The sequence below is a fragment of the Ictalurus furcatus genome, chromosome 20 (assembly GCF_023375685.1).
Source record: "Ictalurus furcatus strain D&B chromosome 20, Billie_1.0, whole genome shotgun sequence".
Taxonomy (NCBI): domain Eukaryota; kingdom Metazoa; phylum Chordata; class Actinopteri; order Siluriformes; family Ictaluridae; genus Ictalurus; species Ictalurus furcatus.
In genome coordinates, this window is record NC_071274.1 from 16352457 (window position 1) to 16366504 (window position 14048).

General features: G+C 38.2%; 2 protein-coding genes across 2 annotated transcripts in view; one reads left to right on the top strand and one right to left on the bottom strand.

Moving 5' to 3' along the window:
• Nucleotides 1-10451, top strand: part of LOC128623991 (piezo-type mechanosensitive ion channel component 2) — a 99642-nt gene extending 89191 nt beyond the window's left edge. The window contains exons 43-54 of the mRNA XM_053651238.1: nucleotides 30-162; nucleotides 320-467; nucleotides 1163-1377; nucleotides 1504-1662; nucleotides 3648-3795; nucleotides 4124-4312; nucleotides 4468-4557; nucleotides 4809-4978; nucleotides 6889-7002; nucleotides 7117-7196; nucleotides 7449-7629; nucleotides 8564-10451. Coding sequence (XP_053507213.1) covers nucleotides 30-162; nucleotides 320-467; nucleotides 1163-1377; nucleotides 1504-1662; nucleotides 3648-3795; nucleotides 4124-4312; nucleotides 4468-4557; nucleotides 4809-4978; nucleotides 6889-7002; nucleotides 7117-7196; nucleotides 7449-7629; nucleotides 8564-8816 — 1880 coding nt within the window. The 3' untranslated portion in view covers nucleotides 8817-10451. The remainder of the gene's footprint in view (nucleotides 1-29; nucleotides 163-319; nucleotides 468-1162; nucleotides 1378-1503; nucleotides 1663-3647; nucleotides 3796-4123; nucleotides 4313-4467; nucleotides 4558-4808; nucleotides 4979-6888; nucleotides 7003-7116; nucleotides 7197-7448; nucleotides 7630-8563) is intronic.
• A 2881-nt stretch (nucleotides 10452-13332) lies between these two features.
• Nucleotides 13333-14048, bottom strand: part of napgb (N-ethylmaleimide-sensitive factor attachment protein, gamma b) — an 11365-nt gene continuing 10649 nt past the window's right edge. Inside the window, exon 12 of the mRNA XM_053651019.1 lies at nucleotides 13333-13893. Coding sequence (XP_053506994.1) covers nucleotides 13756-13893 — 138 coding nt within the window. The 3' untranslated portion in view covers nucleotides 13333-13755. The remainder of the gene's footprint in view (nucleotides 13894-14048) is intronic.

Here is a 14048-nt window from a genome sequence, read left to right on the forward strand (position 1 = left end):
GTAATTGAATATATCGTGCTTCCCCCCAGGCAGCACGAGCACGAGGAACAGCAGCCGTAGAGGAAGCAGCGAGGTCGGAGTAGAACCCAAGAGCCGCAAGGAGCTCATCATGGAGAAGGTCAGAGAGCAGCTGATTAAAGCCAAGGTCTTTCTCCTCAAGAAGTAAGTGTGTGTTTGAAAACGAAACATTCCTATACACATTTTATCAATTTAATGTGACCTTTTATGGGTTTTTCATTTTTTTACCTTCAATGGTAAAAATGGTTTTAACTGTCTGCACTAATAAGCAGCATTTCTATCCACTTTGTGTTTTTGTCAGAGGAAGAGAGATCTACCTCCCTATTCGGCAGTTCTTCTTTAACCTCATCCATCCTGAGTACAGCGCAGTGACCGATGTCTACGTCCTCATGTTCCTGGCAGATACCGTGGACTTCATCATCATCGTCTTCGGCTTCTGGGCTTTCGGGGTATTTCAGATTTTCCACAGTCTCTTGCAAAAAACTTTTTTTTCTTGTAACATTTGTAATGATTGTTTTAATTCTATTCGTTTATAACATCTTAGTATTTATTTATTGCACTTACTTTTGTGCCCACTTTTTAAAACTGTCCTTCGTGTTGGTCAGGGAGACTGAGAAAACCTTGAAATTATCAAGCGTTTGACATTTTCTGCTATATATAGTTCTGAAAACTGCGGATTCGTAAACTCAGTTCGAATCTGGCTGTAGGTAATTTGGTAAAATACATTTATGTGTAAGTAAAGTAAAGATGTCGAAGGATGATATTGGAAGAAAAACTTTATTTTGGTCAAAATGAGATTTTCCTGCTGTTTCAGTGACAAAATTCGGTCACAGTGACATGCAAAGGGGGTTCTCCAACCACCACACACCCGATTGTTGTACAAGCCAATAGTTAGTCTGGCTGAATAAGATCACCTGCCAAATGTATATAAATATTACAAAAAGAATCAGAAATACTGACAGCATTATAGATGTACTGGTGTGGTAGATACCGTCATTAGTGTTAAATGTATCTGTTGCTTGAGGCCGTATACGCAAACTATTAGCTTCTTTTTTTCTGTCAATTTCCTGCTGAGTCCTGGGTCTGTTCTGGATGTTCTGTCATTATAGTAATGTCTTCTGTCTGACACTCATGTGATTCTCAGAAACACCAAGGAGGGGCAGACATCACATCCTCACTGTCCGAAGATCAGGTCCCAGGTCCGTTCCTGGTGATGGTGTTGATCCAGTTCGGCACCATGGTAGTAGACCGAGCCTTGTACCTGCGTAAAACCGTCATGGGGAAAGTGATTTTCCAGGTCATCCTTGTGTTTGGTATCCACTTCTGGATGTTTTTCATCCTGCCAGGAATAACAGAAAGGTAGTGGACGTCTAGATACTCTATATGCAGCTCATGAACACTCCAGGTGCATTTTTACATTTTAACTTCTATGCAGCTTCTGCGGAGCTTGTTAATAGAGTACCTTGCTTGTGCGTTCTCTTCCAGGCGTTTCAGCCAGAACACAGTGGCCCAGCTGTGGTACTTTGTGAAGTGTATTTACTTTGGTCTGTCAGCCTATCAGATCCGCTGCGGTTACCCCACCCGTGTGCTGGGCAACTTTCTGACCAAGAGCTACAACTACGTCAACCTGTTTCTCTTTCAAGGGTGAGAGCAGATTAATACATTTATCGACCTGATCGATTGAGGGCGTGCTTTTGGTTGTAGGATCAGCAAAGTAAGATTCCAAAAAAGTTGGGACGCTGTGTAAAATGTAAACGAATGTAAATAAAAACAGAATGCAATGATTTGCAAATCTCATAAACCCATATGTTATTCACAATAGAACATAGAAAACGTATCAAATGTTCAAACTGAGGAAATGTACCATTTTATGAAAAGAATGAGGTCATTTTGAATTTCGTGGCCGCAACACTACTCAAAAAAGTTGGGACGGGGGCAACAAAAGGCTGGAAAAGTAAGTGTTACTAAAAAGAAACAGCTGGAGGTTAATTGGGAACAGGGCAATAACATGATTGGGTATAAAAAGAGTATCTTAGAGAGGCATCTTAGAGAGTCTTTCAGAAGTAAAGATAGGCAGATGTTCACGAATCTGCGAAAAACTGCGTCTACAATTCGTGGAACAATTTTGGAATAATGTTCCTCCACGTAAAATTGCGAAGACTATGAATATCTCATCATCTACAGTACATAATATCATCAAAAGATTCCGAGAATCTGGAGAAATCTCTGTGCGCAAGGGACAAGGGTGAAAAATCAATATTGCATCCCCGTGATTATTTTTATAGCTACTGGAAGCATTTAGAGGAAACCACTGCTAATCACACACAGCCTGTATAGCAGTTTTATTCCAGCAGGAAATAGGTATAAATAAAATGTTAATACAGTGCATGAATGTAGAAATGCAGTGTGGCAATTTGGCAGAACTGATCATTATGTAAAAACTTCACGAATTTTGGATGACAGGCAGTGTACTAATTTATTCCTAATTTCTTTAGTCCTTTGCTATCTGTACACATTCTTCCCTGTCTGGTATTTTGTAGACATGTTTTAAAACTCTACATGCATATGCAGTACATTTGCCAGCCCAAGCTTGCTTCCCACCCTGGCTTAAAATGAAATAACAGCGAGGTTCGAATAATCTTAGGGACAAAACAAGACAGTTGCATTCTGCATCTAAGGTATAAGAGCACATATATGTGAATTTGTGAAAATGAGTAAGCGAGACGGTAGGGAGAGCTGGCACTATTGTTACATCGTTTGGTTTGCGTTAAGTTGGTCAGAATGATATAAATGACAGCTTTCATTCTTCACACATAACCTCGTGTGTATGTTTGCTTCTTTTATCAAGTGCGAGTTTACCAATTTGTGTCAGTGAGTACTGTACATTTTCAAACCAAAAGACATCCCATGTCACAGTTGTACCTGCAAAGCAGCACCATTTTAATGTCACATGGCTCAGCTGTTTCGTTTACATTTACGTACATCAGAAAAATCATGTTAAACCACCCTACATTTATTACCCTGTGTGATATACTTTTGAGCGTAGATGGGAAAATATTAAGTATTATAGATCACTGGTTGTCCATTATGTACATGTGGAGAAGCGCGCACAGAACAATCACCCATATACAGTAAACATGTATTTTAACTAAATAATTATACCGAGCTCATAAATCCTTTTTTCCCCCCATTGTATTAAAAAAATATATTATAGTAATATATTGTTTACTAATAATAGTAACCATAATTACTGGTGTATAGTAGACTATAATATGGTTACTATGGTTTATCCATAATTCTGTGAATAAATCTTTGAGCTTTATCCATGTATGAGTGTATATTATAATCTCCAGCAAAAGTGGATGAATCTCACTGGTTTTGTTTGTTTGTTTTATGAAAAAAACAACAAGAGAAAAGCGATATGTAGATGGACCGAAGTCACAGTTGTGTGCATTTAAAGTAAACAAGCATGCTCCAATTATGTCAGCTTCCCCCTTATATTATAATGCACCGTACTTTTTCTTTAAAACCTGGAATGTTAAGTAAATGTAAATATTGTATGCCAAGAGATTGCTTCCATATTCTGAAGAGTGAAATTTGCTGAAAAAATGACCGACTGTGTTGTGAAGGTTTCGTCTGATCCCGTTTCTGACCGAGCTGCGTGCCGTGATGGACTGGGTATGGACAGACACGACGCTCAGCTTGTCTAGCTGGATCTGTGTGGAGGACATATACGCTCACATCTTTGTGCTCAAGTGCTGGAGGGAGTCCGAAAAGGTGAGAGATTGAAAACAAGGCTTACGCAATGCTGCACTACATTCAAATATATTGAATATTAGATGTCCCGTTTATATTTTATCTATACGCTATAGGAAAATCTGTATTGGCCCTATGTGTGAATGTGTGTGTGTGTGTACGGTGCCCTGTGATGCACTGGCATGCCATTCAGGGTGTACTCCCATGTCACAGCCAGTGTTCCCGGGATAGGATCCAGATCCATCAATCAGATGACTGTATATCCAATTGAGAGCCAAATTGAGATAGAAGAACAAGCTAAGTTTCTGTTGACTTTTTAATTGTGTGTGGGTGTGTGTGTGTGTTCCAGCGTTACCCTCAGCCTCGGGGTCAGAAGAAGAAGAAGGTGGTGAAATACGGGATGGGTGGCATGATCGTGATGCTGCTCATCTGCATCGTCTGGTTCCCTCTGCTCTTCATGTCTCTGGTCAAATCAGTAGCAGGCGTTGTCAATGCACCTCTCGACGTCTCTCTTAGTCTCACACTCGGAGGCTTCCAGGTATGTATACACCAGGAGAGTGCTCGTTAGTACTCTGTAATATTATTAAAACCTTTACCTCCTTATATCATTATATTGCATGGTACAAACAGAAAATGTGTTTTCAGTTTTTTGTTCTTCACCCATCTGTTTATCCCCTTTACGCATTTCTTTAGCCAATCTTCACAATGAGTGCTCAGCAGAAGGACCTGATAAGCATAACTTCGAAAAAGTTTGAGGAGTTCAATAATGCCTATAAAGATTCAGTAAGTTCCTAGTACTTACTAACCTCAGTCTGCCTGATACAAGATATGACCATGTTTGAAGTCAAGATAATGCTTTATCTGAGGCGGATAATCTCACTGGTGTATTTAGATCAACTCTGTTTCTATTCATTTATTGAAGTTTATGATCCCTCATGATGAGCAGCAGTTATTTTAAATAATTAATGAAAGTTTAATGGATCTAAGGGCGGATGGCAGATTGAAGAAAGGTGGTGTTTTTTTTCCCCGTGTAGACAGCGTTGCAGTTTCTCGAGGCCTATGTGTATCAGGATCTTACCATTGCCCACCTAGAGGGAAGCTCCAACTCGCTGTGGACCATCAGCCCACCCAGCCGGAAAAACCTCATTGAGATGTTGAACCAGACTAGTGAATTCCATTTAACCATTGCCTGGTCTATACAGAGGTATAGCTCACAATCTTTACTGTTTAATCTTTTATATTGTAGAAAAATGACCTGGTAGCTAATCACCATTACAGATTCTGAAATCTGTCTCTAGAGGACAGTCGTAAACACTAGAGAACTATTCAGAAATGGAATGGAAATTGAGTAAAAATAATTTTTTGTAACATTTTTGTAAAGCTAAGTTTTTGCCAAGGTTGAGCAAGGGTTAATGTTGACATGTTATACTGTTTTCTCACCATCTTGTCTTGCTTTAGACTTTCACACAGGTATTAAAGTTTGTTTTAATATGAAAGGTTTTTTTTTTTAATAATACAGGACTTTAGAATAATAACTGACGATCACTAATGAAACTAAACTATAAACAATTTTTTTTAAAATTTGTTTTGTATTTGAAAGGTCAGAAGAAATGTAATCAGATTAAAATAAGATAAACATGTCCATAAAAGTCAACTGGTAAAATTTTTTCCCTCATCTTCATGGACCAACTTTGCAAAATCAAGAAAGGGAAAATACAAAGAAATTATAACGTTGCATTGGGTAAAAGTACACTCGCACATAAAGCAACTCACAGCGACAAAGCGACCGGAAAGCATCCACTTTCAGCGAGAGCTGGCAACGTCCAGCGACATGAGCGGCAGCAAGAATTGGCACCTGGATGTGGGTGTGTCCACTGATGCGACAAAGTTGAGAACAGTGACTACCAATGGGAGTGAAGACAGGCGAGCGCACGTGATCCGTGATCCGCCATGCTGCCTGCGAGTCCGAATTGTTTCGTGGACCCAGGCAGTCTACCGCTTGTGCTTTCACTGCAGATAGATGGCCACGATGGCAAAGAGCACACACTGCTTCTCCTTCATCTCGTAGGATATGATGCATATATACACTGGAGAATTTTATATACAAACACTCTCCCTCCAGAATGTTTCATTTTAGCGGCAAGAACACTGATTTGTTGTCAAAAGTGGAATGCTAGTTACACCACCCACTGATAAATGTTACTATGGCAACCAGTAGTAGGAACGCCTACTGGCAATTTCATAGTACCGCGACTGGCAAATTGCTGTCTATGTTAACGTACCTTAAGAGTACACTTGTACACTGAGGTCATGTTTTTTTATCATGGTCCAAATACCTTACAGGTTATATGTTCAAGTAAGAAATACAAAAGAAAACTGACTATCGCACATTTATTGATATGTAATATGCACTGCTTGATATACACTCAGTCGTGTGCGAAGGGGCGGAGTTAACTGTGCAAGTTAACATTAAGGATTTGTGGTTGCAGAAAGATATAGTCCTAGCAGTGACATTATTATGTAAAATGTTTTATCACCGAAACGTAAAACTGATTTTTTTTTGTGTCTGTCTGTCTTGTGTCTAATTATAACAATATTTAATTATTGTTAATATTTAATTATAAATATTATTAATATTTAATATGTAATAAAGTCACAGAAATTCAATTTCTGGCATATGCAAAATAATAAATAATCTCACTTCCCTATATATAAAAAAAGCTGCAGTCTGTTAGAAACCCAGCTGTAGCCCTATTATTGTTTTAGACACTGCAGAACATTTATTTAGCGTATGCATATGAAAGAAGGAGAAAAAAGTCAATGATCCATTTAGAAATAAAATGAAAACATGGGAAATTCATTCATTTGCTGTTTGAAAATGTTAAAAGGAATATTAAGCAAAAGCTTTAAATATTTATTGACTAAAGTGATGCAGTTTTATTGAACTAAAATGTGTTCTGTAATTATATCCAGACTAAAAATAATAATAAAATGCCAAAAATCCCAATTAGCTAACACATGTAAGACTGCTGCTCAGTAATCCTGGGTAAAAAAAGGGTCTTTCTTTATACGAAAGCTGTCTTTAGGTATATTTTGTTTGTGTGTTTTATGTAGGAACTCATCCTTAGGAGCGAAATCAGAGACGGCAACAGGCAAGCACGTCATCACCCTGGAGAAGGACACTAAAGACAATCTTGTGAGACTGTTAAATAACAAAACATCGTCTGTGTGAGTGCACGCTTTTAGCGACTTGGTTTATTAGCAGTTCTTTGATGACATGCTTCAGCATTTCGAAAGATTAGCGGAAAATTGTCTAATGTGTTCCAAAATGCACGATTTCAGGCTGATCAAAAATATTTTCCCAAGATATCTGCGTGCGCCCAGTGACGCCAACGCTAAACCCATCGATCAGCTGAGTGCAGGTAAGGCAGTAACAGGCCTGAGATCATTGTGTAATTAGTCAAAATCCATTATTGAACAATCTTTTTATCACTTTGTGTTCCCTTGAATGTATGTTGTTAAATAGGATATAACTACTCTTAAATACAGAAATAGGTGAAAGTTCAAGTGACTGGTTTATGTAAACTACCCATTGGGTATTGAAATAAAGTAAATGAGCCCCCTCATGTCTCTCTCTCTCTCTCTCTCTCTCACTCTCTCACTCTCTGTTCCAGATTTTGAAAACATCACCCTGACTCTAGGCCAAGACAACACTACAGGAAAGCTTCAGGAGTGGTGGATTGTGAACGAGACCAAGCCAGGCAAAATCAAGCTACAGAAAAAGGCTGGACTGAATCTCTATATCCTCAGTGATCAAGTCAGCCCTCCTAGTCTAGGCTTTCTGGCTGGATATGGGTAAGTGGACATGAACCTTCATTTTTTTTTTTTCCCCCCACCTCTACATAACTACAGTCATTTTCACTACATCCATCACACTGGATGGAAATATATTTAAAAAAATCAAGCTTTCAACAAGTCCTGGAAAATTTGAAGATGTGTCATAGATAGAATTTTTTTTCTGAGTGCTTTTTGTGCTGAGATATGCAAGCTGTAAGCAGTAACGTTCTTACTGACTATTAGCCGAGTGTTGGCTTTCGCCTTAGCTTTGGAAGCAGAAAATCAAGAGAACGGGAGCTGCTAGTGTGACCTAAAGTAGTTAAAGTGGGACACCACATCACGCACGTGTGAATATCCCGAAAAAAAAAACCACATCATTCTTTTTAATTACACTGTAACATTGAAATATTGGCAATAAAAATGTTGCATCAATTTCAATATAAACATCTTCAAAAAACTATGCAGTTGATTACGTAAAACATCAGATACCCTGTCTTTACACGTTTTTTGTTTGTTTAAATACAAGTCAAAGTACATTTACAAATCACTCCTCTTTGTTTTTATTAGCATTTTCTATATTGTCCCACCTTTTTCGGAATTGGGGTTGTAAATGATAAATGATAATGTAGTAGAACAAGTGCATTAATGTAAGCCTTGCAGCTAGAACTAGTGTCAGAGCTGCTGTTTTATATATATATATATATATATATATATATATATATATATATATATATATATATATATATATATAAACACATTCTGACCAATCAGAATCGAGAATTCAATCATGCTGTGGTATAAGGTTATAATTCACAAAAAATGTTTCCATAGAAGTAGAGACTGAGCATATTAAATGAAAAATTTAAAATAGCACAAATACAGAATGTATTATGTGTGTGTGTGGTTTTGAAGCCAAGATTAGATTTAACCAGCTGCATTTCTCTCCTCTCAGCATCATGGGTCTGTACATGTCCGTGGTGCTGGTGATCGGCAAGTTTGTGCGTGAGTTCTTCAGCGGAATCTCGCATACCATCATGTTCGAGGAGCTGCCCAATGTGGACCGCATCCTCAAACTCTGCACCGACATCTTCCTCGTCCGAGAAACAGGAGAGCTGGACCTGGAGGAAGACCTTTACTCCAAGCTCATCTTCCTCTACCGCTCTCCAGAGACCATGATCAAATGGACCAGGGAGAAGAACAAGTGAGGCGGATAAGTGTAATGTCATGGACAAGGACACTCAGTGCATGAGGAGTTCCTGATCGACATGGAGAAGCACAAGGCTGGGGTTTTGAACAGCTGGATGAGACGCCAGCCGAAATTGGCAACTAGCTGCATTTTGCAGTTCTTGGCCTCTCACATAAACAGTACTTTTATCAGACGTAGCGTGGGAGAGATCACTGATCTGTAGCTAACTGTACATTATTAAGGGCTTAATAGACACGACTACTTCCCGTCATGCGTCACTGCAAAAAAGCAACCCTTCGCAGCTAGGAGTGCATGAGCCCAGGGGGCCGTCCATCATGTTTGATTGACAAGGCGGGTCAACAAATCCCTGTGTGATTTAAAGATCAGAGTCTGAGGACTTGAGTTGACTTCCAACAGACCTTATTACTAAGTGCTTTATTTTCTGAGCTGCGAGAGGCAACACTTGTTTTGTTTTTTTGTTTGTTTGTTTGTTTTTTCAGACGGTTGGACCGACACACAACAGCAATCACCCGACAATCTACACATGCCTTATTTAGTTTGTACAAATAATTGCGTTTGCATTCATTCAATGTCTTTTCTCAGGAACACACGCCGGTCATTTCATCATGAGATGTCCTCTTTTCCATTGCGTATTAGAGCTGTTGGACTGGGCAAGAATTTGAATCTGCACCAATGAGCACTGTCCTTATGCACAGTGGTAAGATGGCGAAGAAAGAAAGGTCGTAAAACTGATTATGCAGTGCTGATTAATGACTATATGTGGTTGGTTGAAGTCTATGGAGCATGAACGTTTTTTATGATGTGCAAGTATTGGGAGATATCATGTTTGTCAGAAAGATATAGCCCTATATGTGAAGATAAAGATAATGACTCGTATGGAAGGGGTAAAGCAATATGAAAACTGATGCATTTATATAAAAAACAAAATTAAAAAATGTAAAAAGGGAGGGGGGGTATACTGGGCTGATTTGTACATACAGTATATCAGTGGGAGTGTGTATTTATGCACAGGAAAGGGCTGTCTTTGCTTTTTTTTTTTCCAAAGAGGCAGCACTTTGCAGTTTACAATTTTCGAGTTTTCTTCTAAGTTCGACCTCCACGTCCCAGTGTTCTTGGCACAATCGCGGAGACACTAGGAGAATACTGGGAGAAGAGCATTAATGAAACTTAACCCCCAGAACTATGCATTATTTAAAGCCATTCTAGCATGAGAGACTAATTACTATTTAAACATGAGGTGTTTTCATTACATCACATGTACATATGCTTTTCCAGGGACAAAGAAATGTGAAGCTTTATTAAGTTTGCTGTGTAGCAGAATGTCAGGATGGAAAAGAAGAGCTTGAGACAAGCGATAACCTTCAAATAAAGCACATATCAGAAGGCCACCGTTATTCTCCTCTGTACATTTTATTTGCACTCTTAAAGTACAAAATGATTCCTTTATTTTGTTGTTGTTGTTGTTGTTGTTCTGTTATTTACAGGAACGTGTAGTCAAAAACCCGGAGTAAATCTGTTTAACCCGATTGTAGTGGAGGAGGCAAATGTATCGAGTTGTTACACTTTATTTGTAGTGCTGATGCCATGTTGTACATCTTAAACACTCCACTGCAACTCTGCTGCCCACTAATGCACTCATAAAGACCCAGTGGGGGGAAAAATATATATATATATATATATATATCTCAGCAACAACTGCACTTGCATATAGTAATGATGGACTAAAGAGGGAAAAGGGCGGGAGTTCAACTCCACACTCTACAGCCTCATCAAATATAAATAAGAACGAAAAAATGTTTAGTGCTCTCAGCACACAGGATGTATACCGGAATACGTATAGGTGTTGAAAAGGAAAATTATTTCATGGATTTGTGCTACATCTATCAGCCTACTCCTATTATGAAACTGAAGAACTGAAGTACCGCTTTCTTCTCTTCTTCATTTTTCAACACACACAAGAGCAAGACCAGGTACTGTGCACCGACAAAGGTGTTTATTGCTGTGCATACACTAATCATTAGCATCAGAGGAATGTATTAGACAGAGGAACCCCCTTCACATCAGGATTTTTTTTCATATGATTCTCCAGCCTCATGTCTTTGGGGATCTGAATGGATAATAACTCTTGGATATGAACTGTAGGAATTACAAAAGCACAGCTTTACTCCTAAAAGTCAATCAGGTTTCGGTGTTAAACAGTGTTAAATGTCACATCACGACGCAAAAATGAGGCCCTGATATTTATTTCTAAAACTCCTTTTACCTTTGTCCTAACGGATGCAGCTACACAGATACGAGATCTGATCCGAACTTTAATTTTAACCCAGTTTCCAAACTAAAATCATTTCAACACATGGAAATTAATACCCATTTGGTGTTCTTCGCACTCTGACAGTGTAGGAAATCGCGACGTGTCCTTCGCAGACGAGTCAGCTCTTCGAGTCGGCTCTTTTAGGGAAAGCTCCCGAGCCAGCTTGCGTACATCAGATCACTTTATCAGAATAATCTTCTTAATGCACCACACACACACAACCGGTAAAAAAAAAAAAAAACCAACATGAATGCACAAACACTGTAGTTGTCAATGCATACTTGTAGTGCTTTGCTGATTTTACAACGATTTGAAACGGATTTTGTAAAAATGCATTGCTAATGTACTGAGTAATGTTATTTTGTTAATTAGATGGTAGAACAATTTTAGCCATAGTTAAGCAAAGATGAACAACCACTGCTTAAAATATTGCAAACTGTCTAGAAATAGTGCAGAATAGAATGAAAAAGACTTTAGGAGTCGTGTGGGAGTCGAGTCATATCGGTGAGCTGAACCAAATAATCTGAATCACTGAACAGAGCTGGAATTCCCATCGTTAGTAGGAACTCGAGCTCAATTTTACATGTCCATTTTAAATAGCGTTGGAAAGAAACGTTTAAAGTGTTCGTCCCTAATAATGGTAGCTCACCGGAAGCTTGCTTAACTAAATACGACACATTTCCAGCATTTGTGCACAATCATATTTTTTTTTTTTCCTGATAGCTACACGTTAAAGGGATAGTTGAGACTCGAAACTAATAAGACGAAAAGACATCGGTCAGCGTTGGCCAAGTTCAAGAACACAACGAATGCATTACTGTACCTCACGTCATTTACATATGACTACATAAACCATCTGATATTCACAATTTTACAAATTGGTCTCTATTTAAAACAGCAACACATAAACATGATACAGGATACTGTACACATGACAATACCTTAGTTTTAACATAGTACATATAAGATATACGTGATAAAAGACATTTTGGTAAATAAACTAATATTTAACATTTGTATCTATGAACAAAAATAGCTTTTGGGTTATGTTTTTATATTTATTAAAGGAATACTCCAGTATTTTTTTTTTTACTCTGATCTCTATTGCATATTTCCACAGACTACAATTTCTGTACTAGAAAAACTATTTACTGAAAACTCACTTACGGAATAAGCACACGCAACTATATAACTAAATAGGACTGGGCGATATATCGATATCGTGATAAATGATTACGCGATGCACTTTTCCGAGATATCGTTGGATATGGTGATGTATTTGATGTCTTTTTTTATTAAAAATGTAATCTTCTTTGTCTTTGTAAGCGTTCAAGAAAAGTTTCGTCAACCTCAGTTTAACTTTTTTTTTGCTTATTTCACTACTGTTTTGCAGGCAGTTTGTTAGCCAGGTCACGTATCGTGATCCACATCGCGTCCTCAAGCATCGTGATATGATACTTTTTGTCATGTCGCTCAGCCGTATAACTGAAATGCAAATGAGACGCCCGTTATACCTTAAAAATAAAGACTGTAGCATGAAACAAATGAAAGAAAGTATTAGCAAAGCTGTTATATAATATAATATTATATCATTTTAAAAATGGCATTTTCCAACATTTTAAAATACGGTAAAAAGAGTCAAAACTCTGTTGACTTGTGCTTTCACAAAGGTTTTGTGGTATCCATAGTGCTGTAAATGCAGCCGTTCTGTGCTTATAAGTGTAATTTATTAAAGCAAATTTGGACTCTTCAAAAATCTCTGTGAAAATGAAGTTTTTTTTGTTTTTGTTTTTTTACAAAAAATAAAGTTTAATTTACAAACCATAGACTGAAAAACTTAAGTGTTCTATAAAAATAAGTGTTTCACATTAACAGGCTTACATTTTAAGTGAATTTTGAGTAAACAGGTTTTCTGATGTTTTTTTCCCCCGCCTTGTACAGGGAAATTTCTTGTCTGTGGTAATTATACATTTGTTACAGATGCAGTATTGAGAGATTGGATTAACAGTGCTGAAGTATTCCTTCGACATTACAGTGAGCTTCGTCTGAGCTGGACTGAAGAGTCTAGACACCGAAAATAAAGTCATTCACTCAGGACTTGGAGGGAATCCACTCTGCACACTGGGGAAGTCACAACGTATATACAGTATCTCACAGAAGTGAGTAGACCCCTCACATTTTTTGTAAATATTTGATTATATCTTTTAATGTGACAATACTGAAGAAATGACACTTTGCTACAATGTAAAGTAGTGAGTGTACAGCTTGTGTAACAGTGTAAATTTGGGCATTTTCACTTAGGGGTGAACTCACTTTTGTTGCCAGCGGTTTAGACATTAATGGCTGTGTGTTGAGTTATTTTGAAGGGACAGCAAATTTACGCTGTTACACAAGCTGTACACTCACTACTTTACATTGTAGCAAAGTGTCATTTCTTCAGTGTTGTCACATGAAACGATATAATCAAATATTTACAAAAATGTGAGGGGTGTACTCACTTTTGTGAGATACTGTATGTTTTGTTATTCTTGTACCGTTCTCTATAATTTATACGCTCTCTTCTTTTCTCCGTCACTCTCTTTCTCGCTCAGGTGCACATGGAAGTGCTGACGTTTCCCAGATTAATCTAACACAGCCCTCCTTCGTACTCATCCTCATCCTCTGCAGCCTGCGCTCCTGAAGCGCCCCCCTGTGGAGCACTGGGAGCTTTCTTCTTCTTCCCCCCTCCTCCAGGTACTTTCAGAGAGATGGCCAGCTTTGCATACTGTTCACAGAGGCAGGAACAGAGCACTGTTGGTCATTACAATACACATACTTGGAAAAAAAAAAAAAAGACTAAGTAAAGAGTAGAACACTTTTGGGGTGTGTGATATAGGAGTGATAAGTTTAAGGTTGCTGCTGGATGTGGTATTAGTGAGG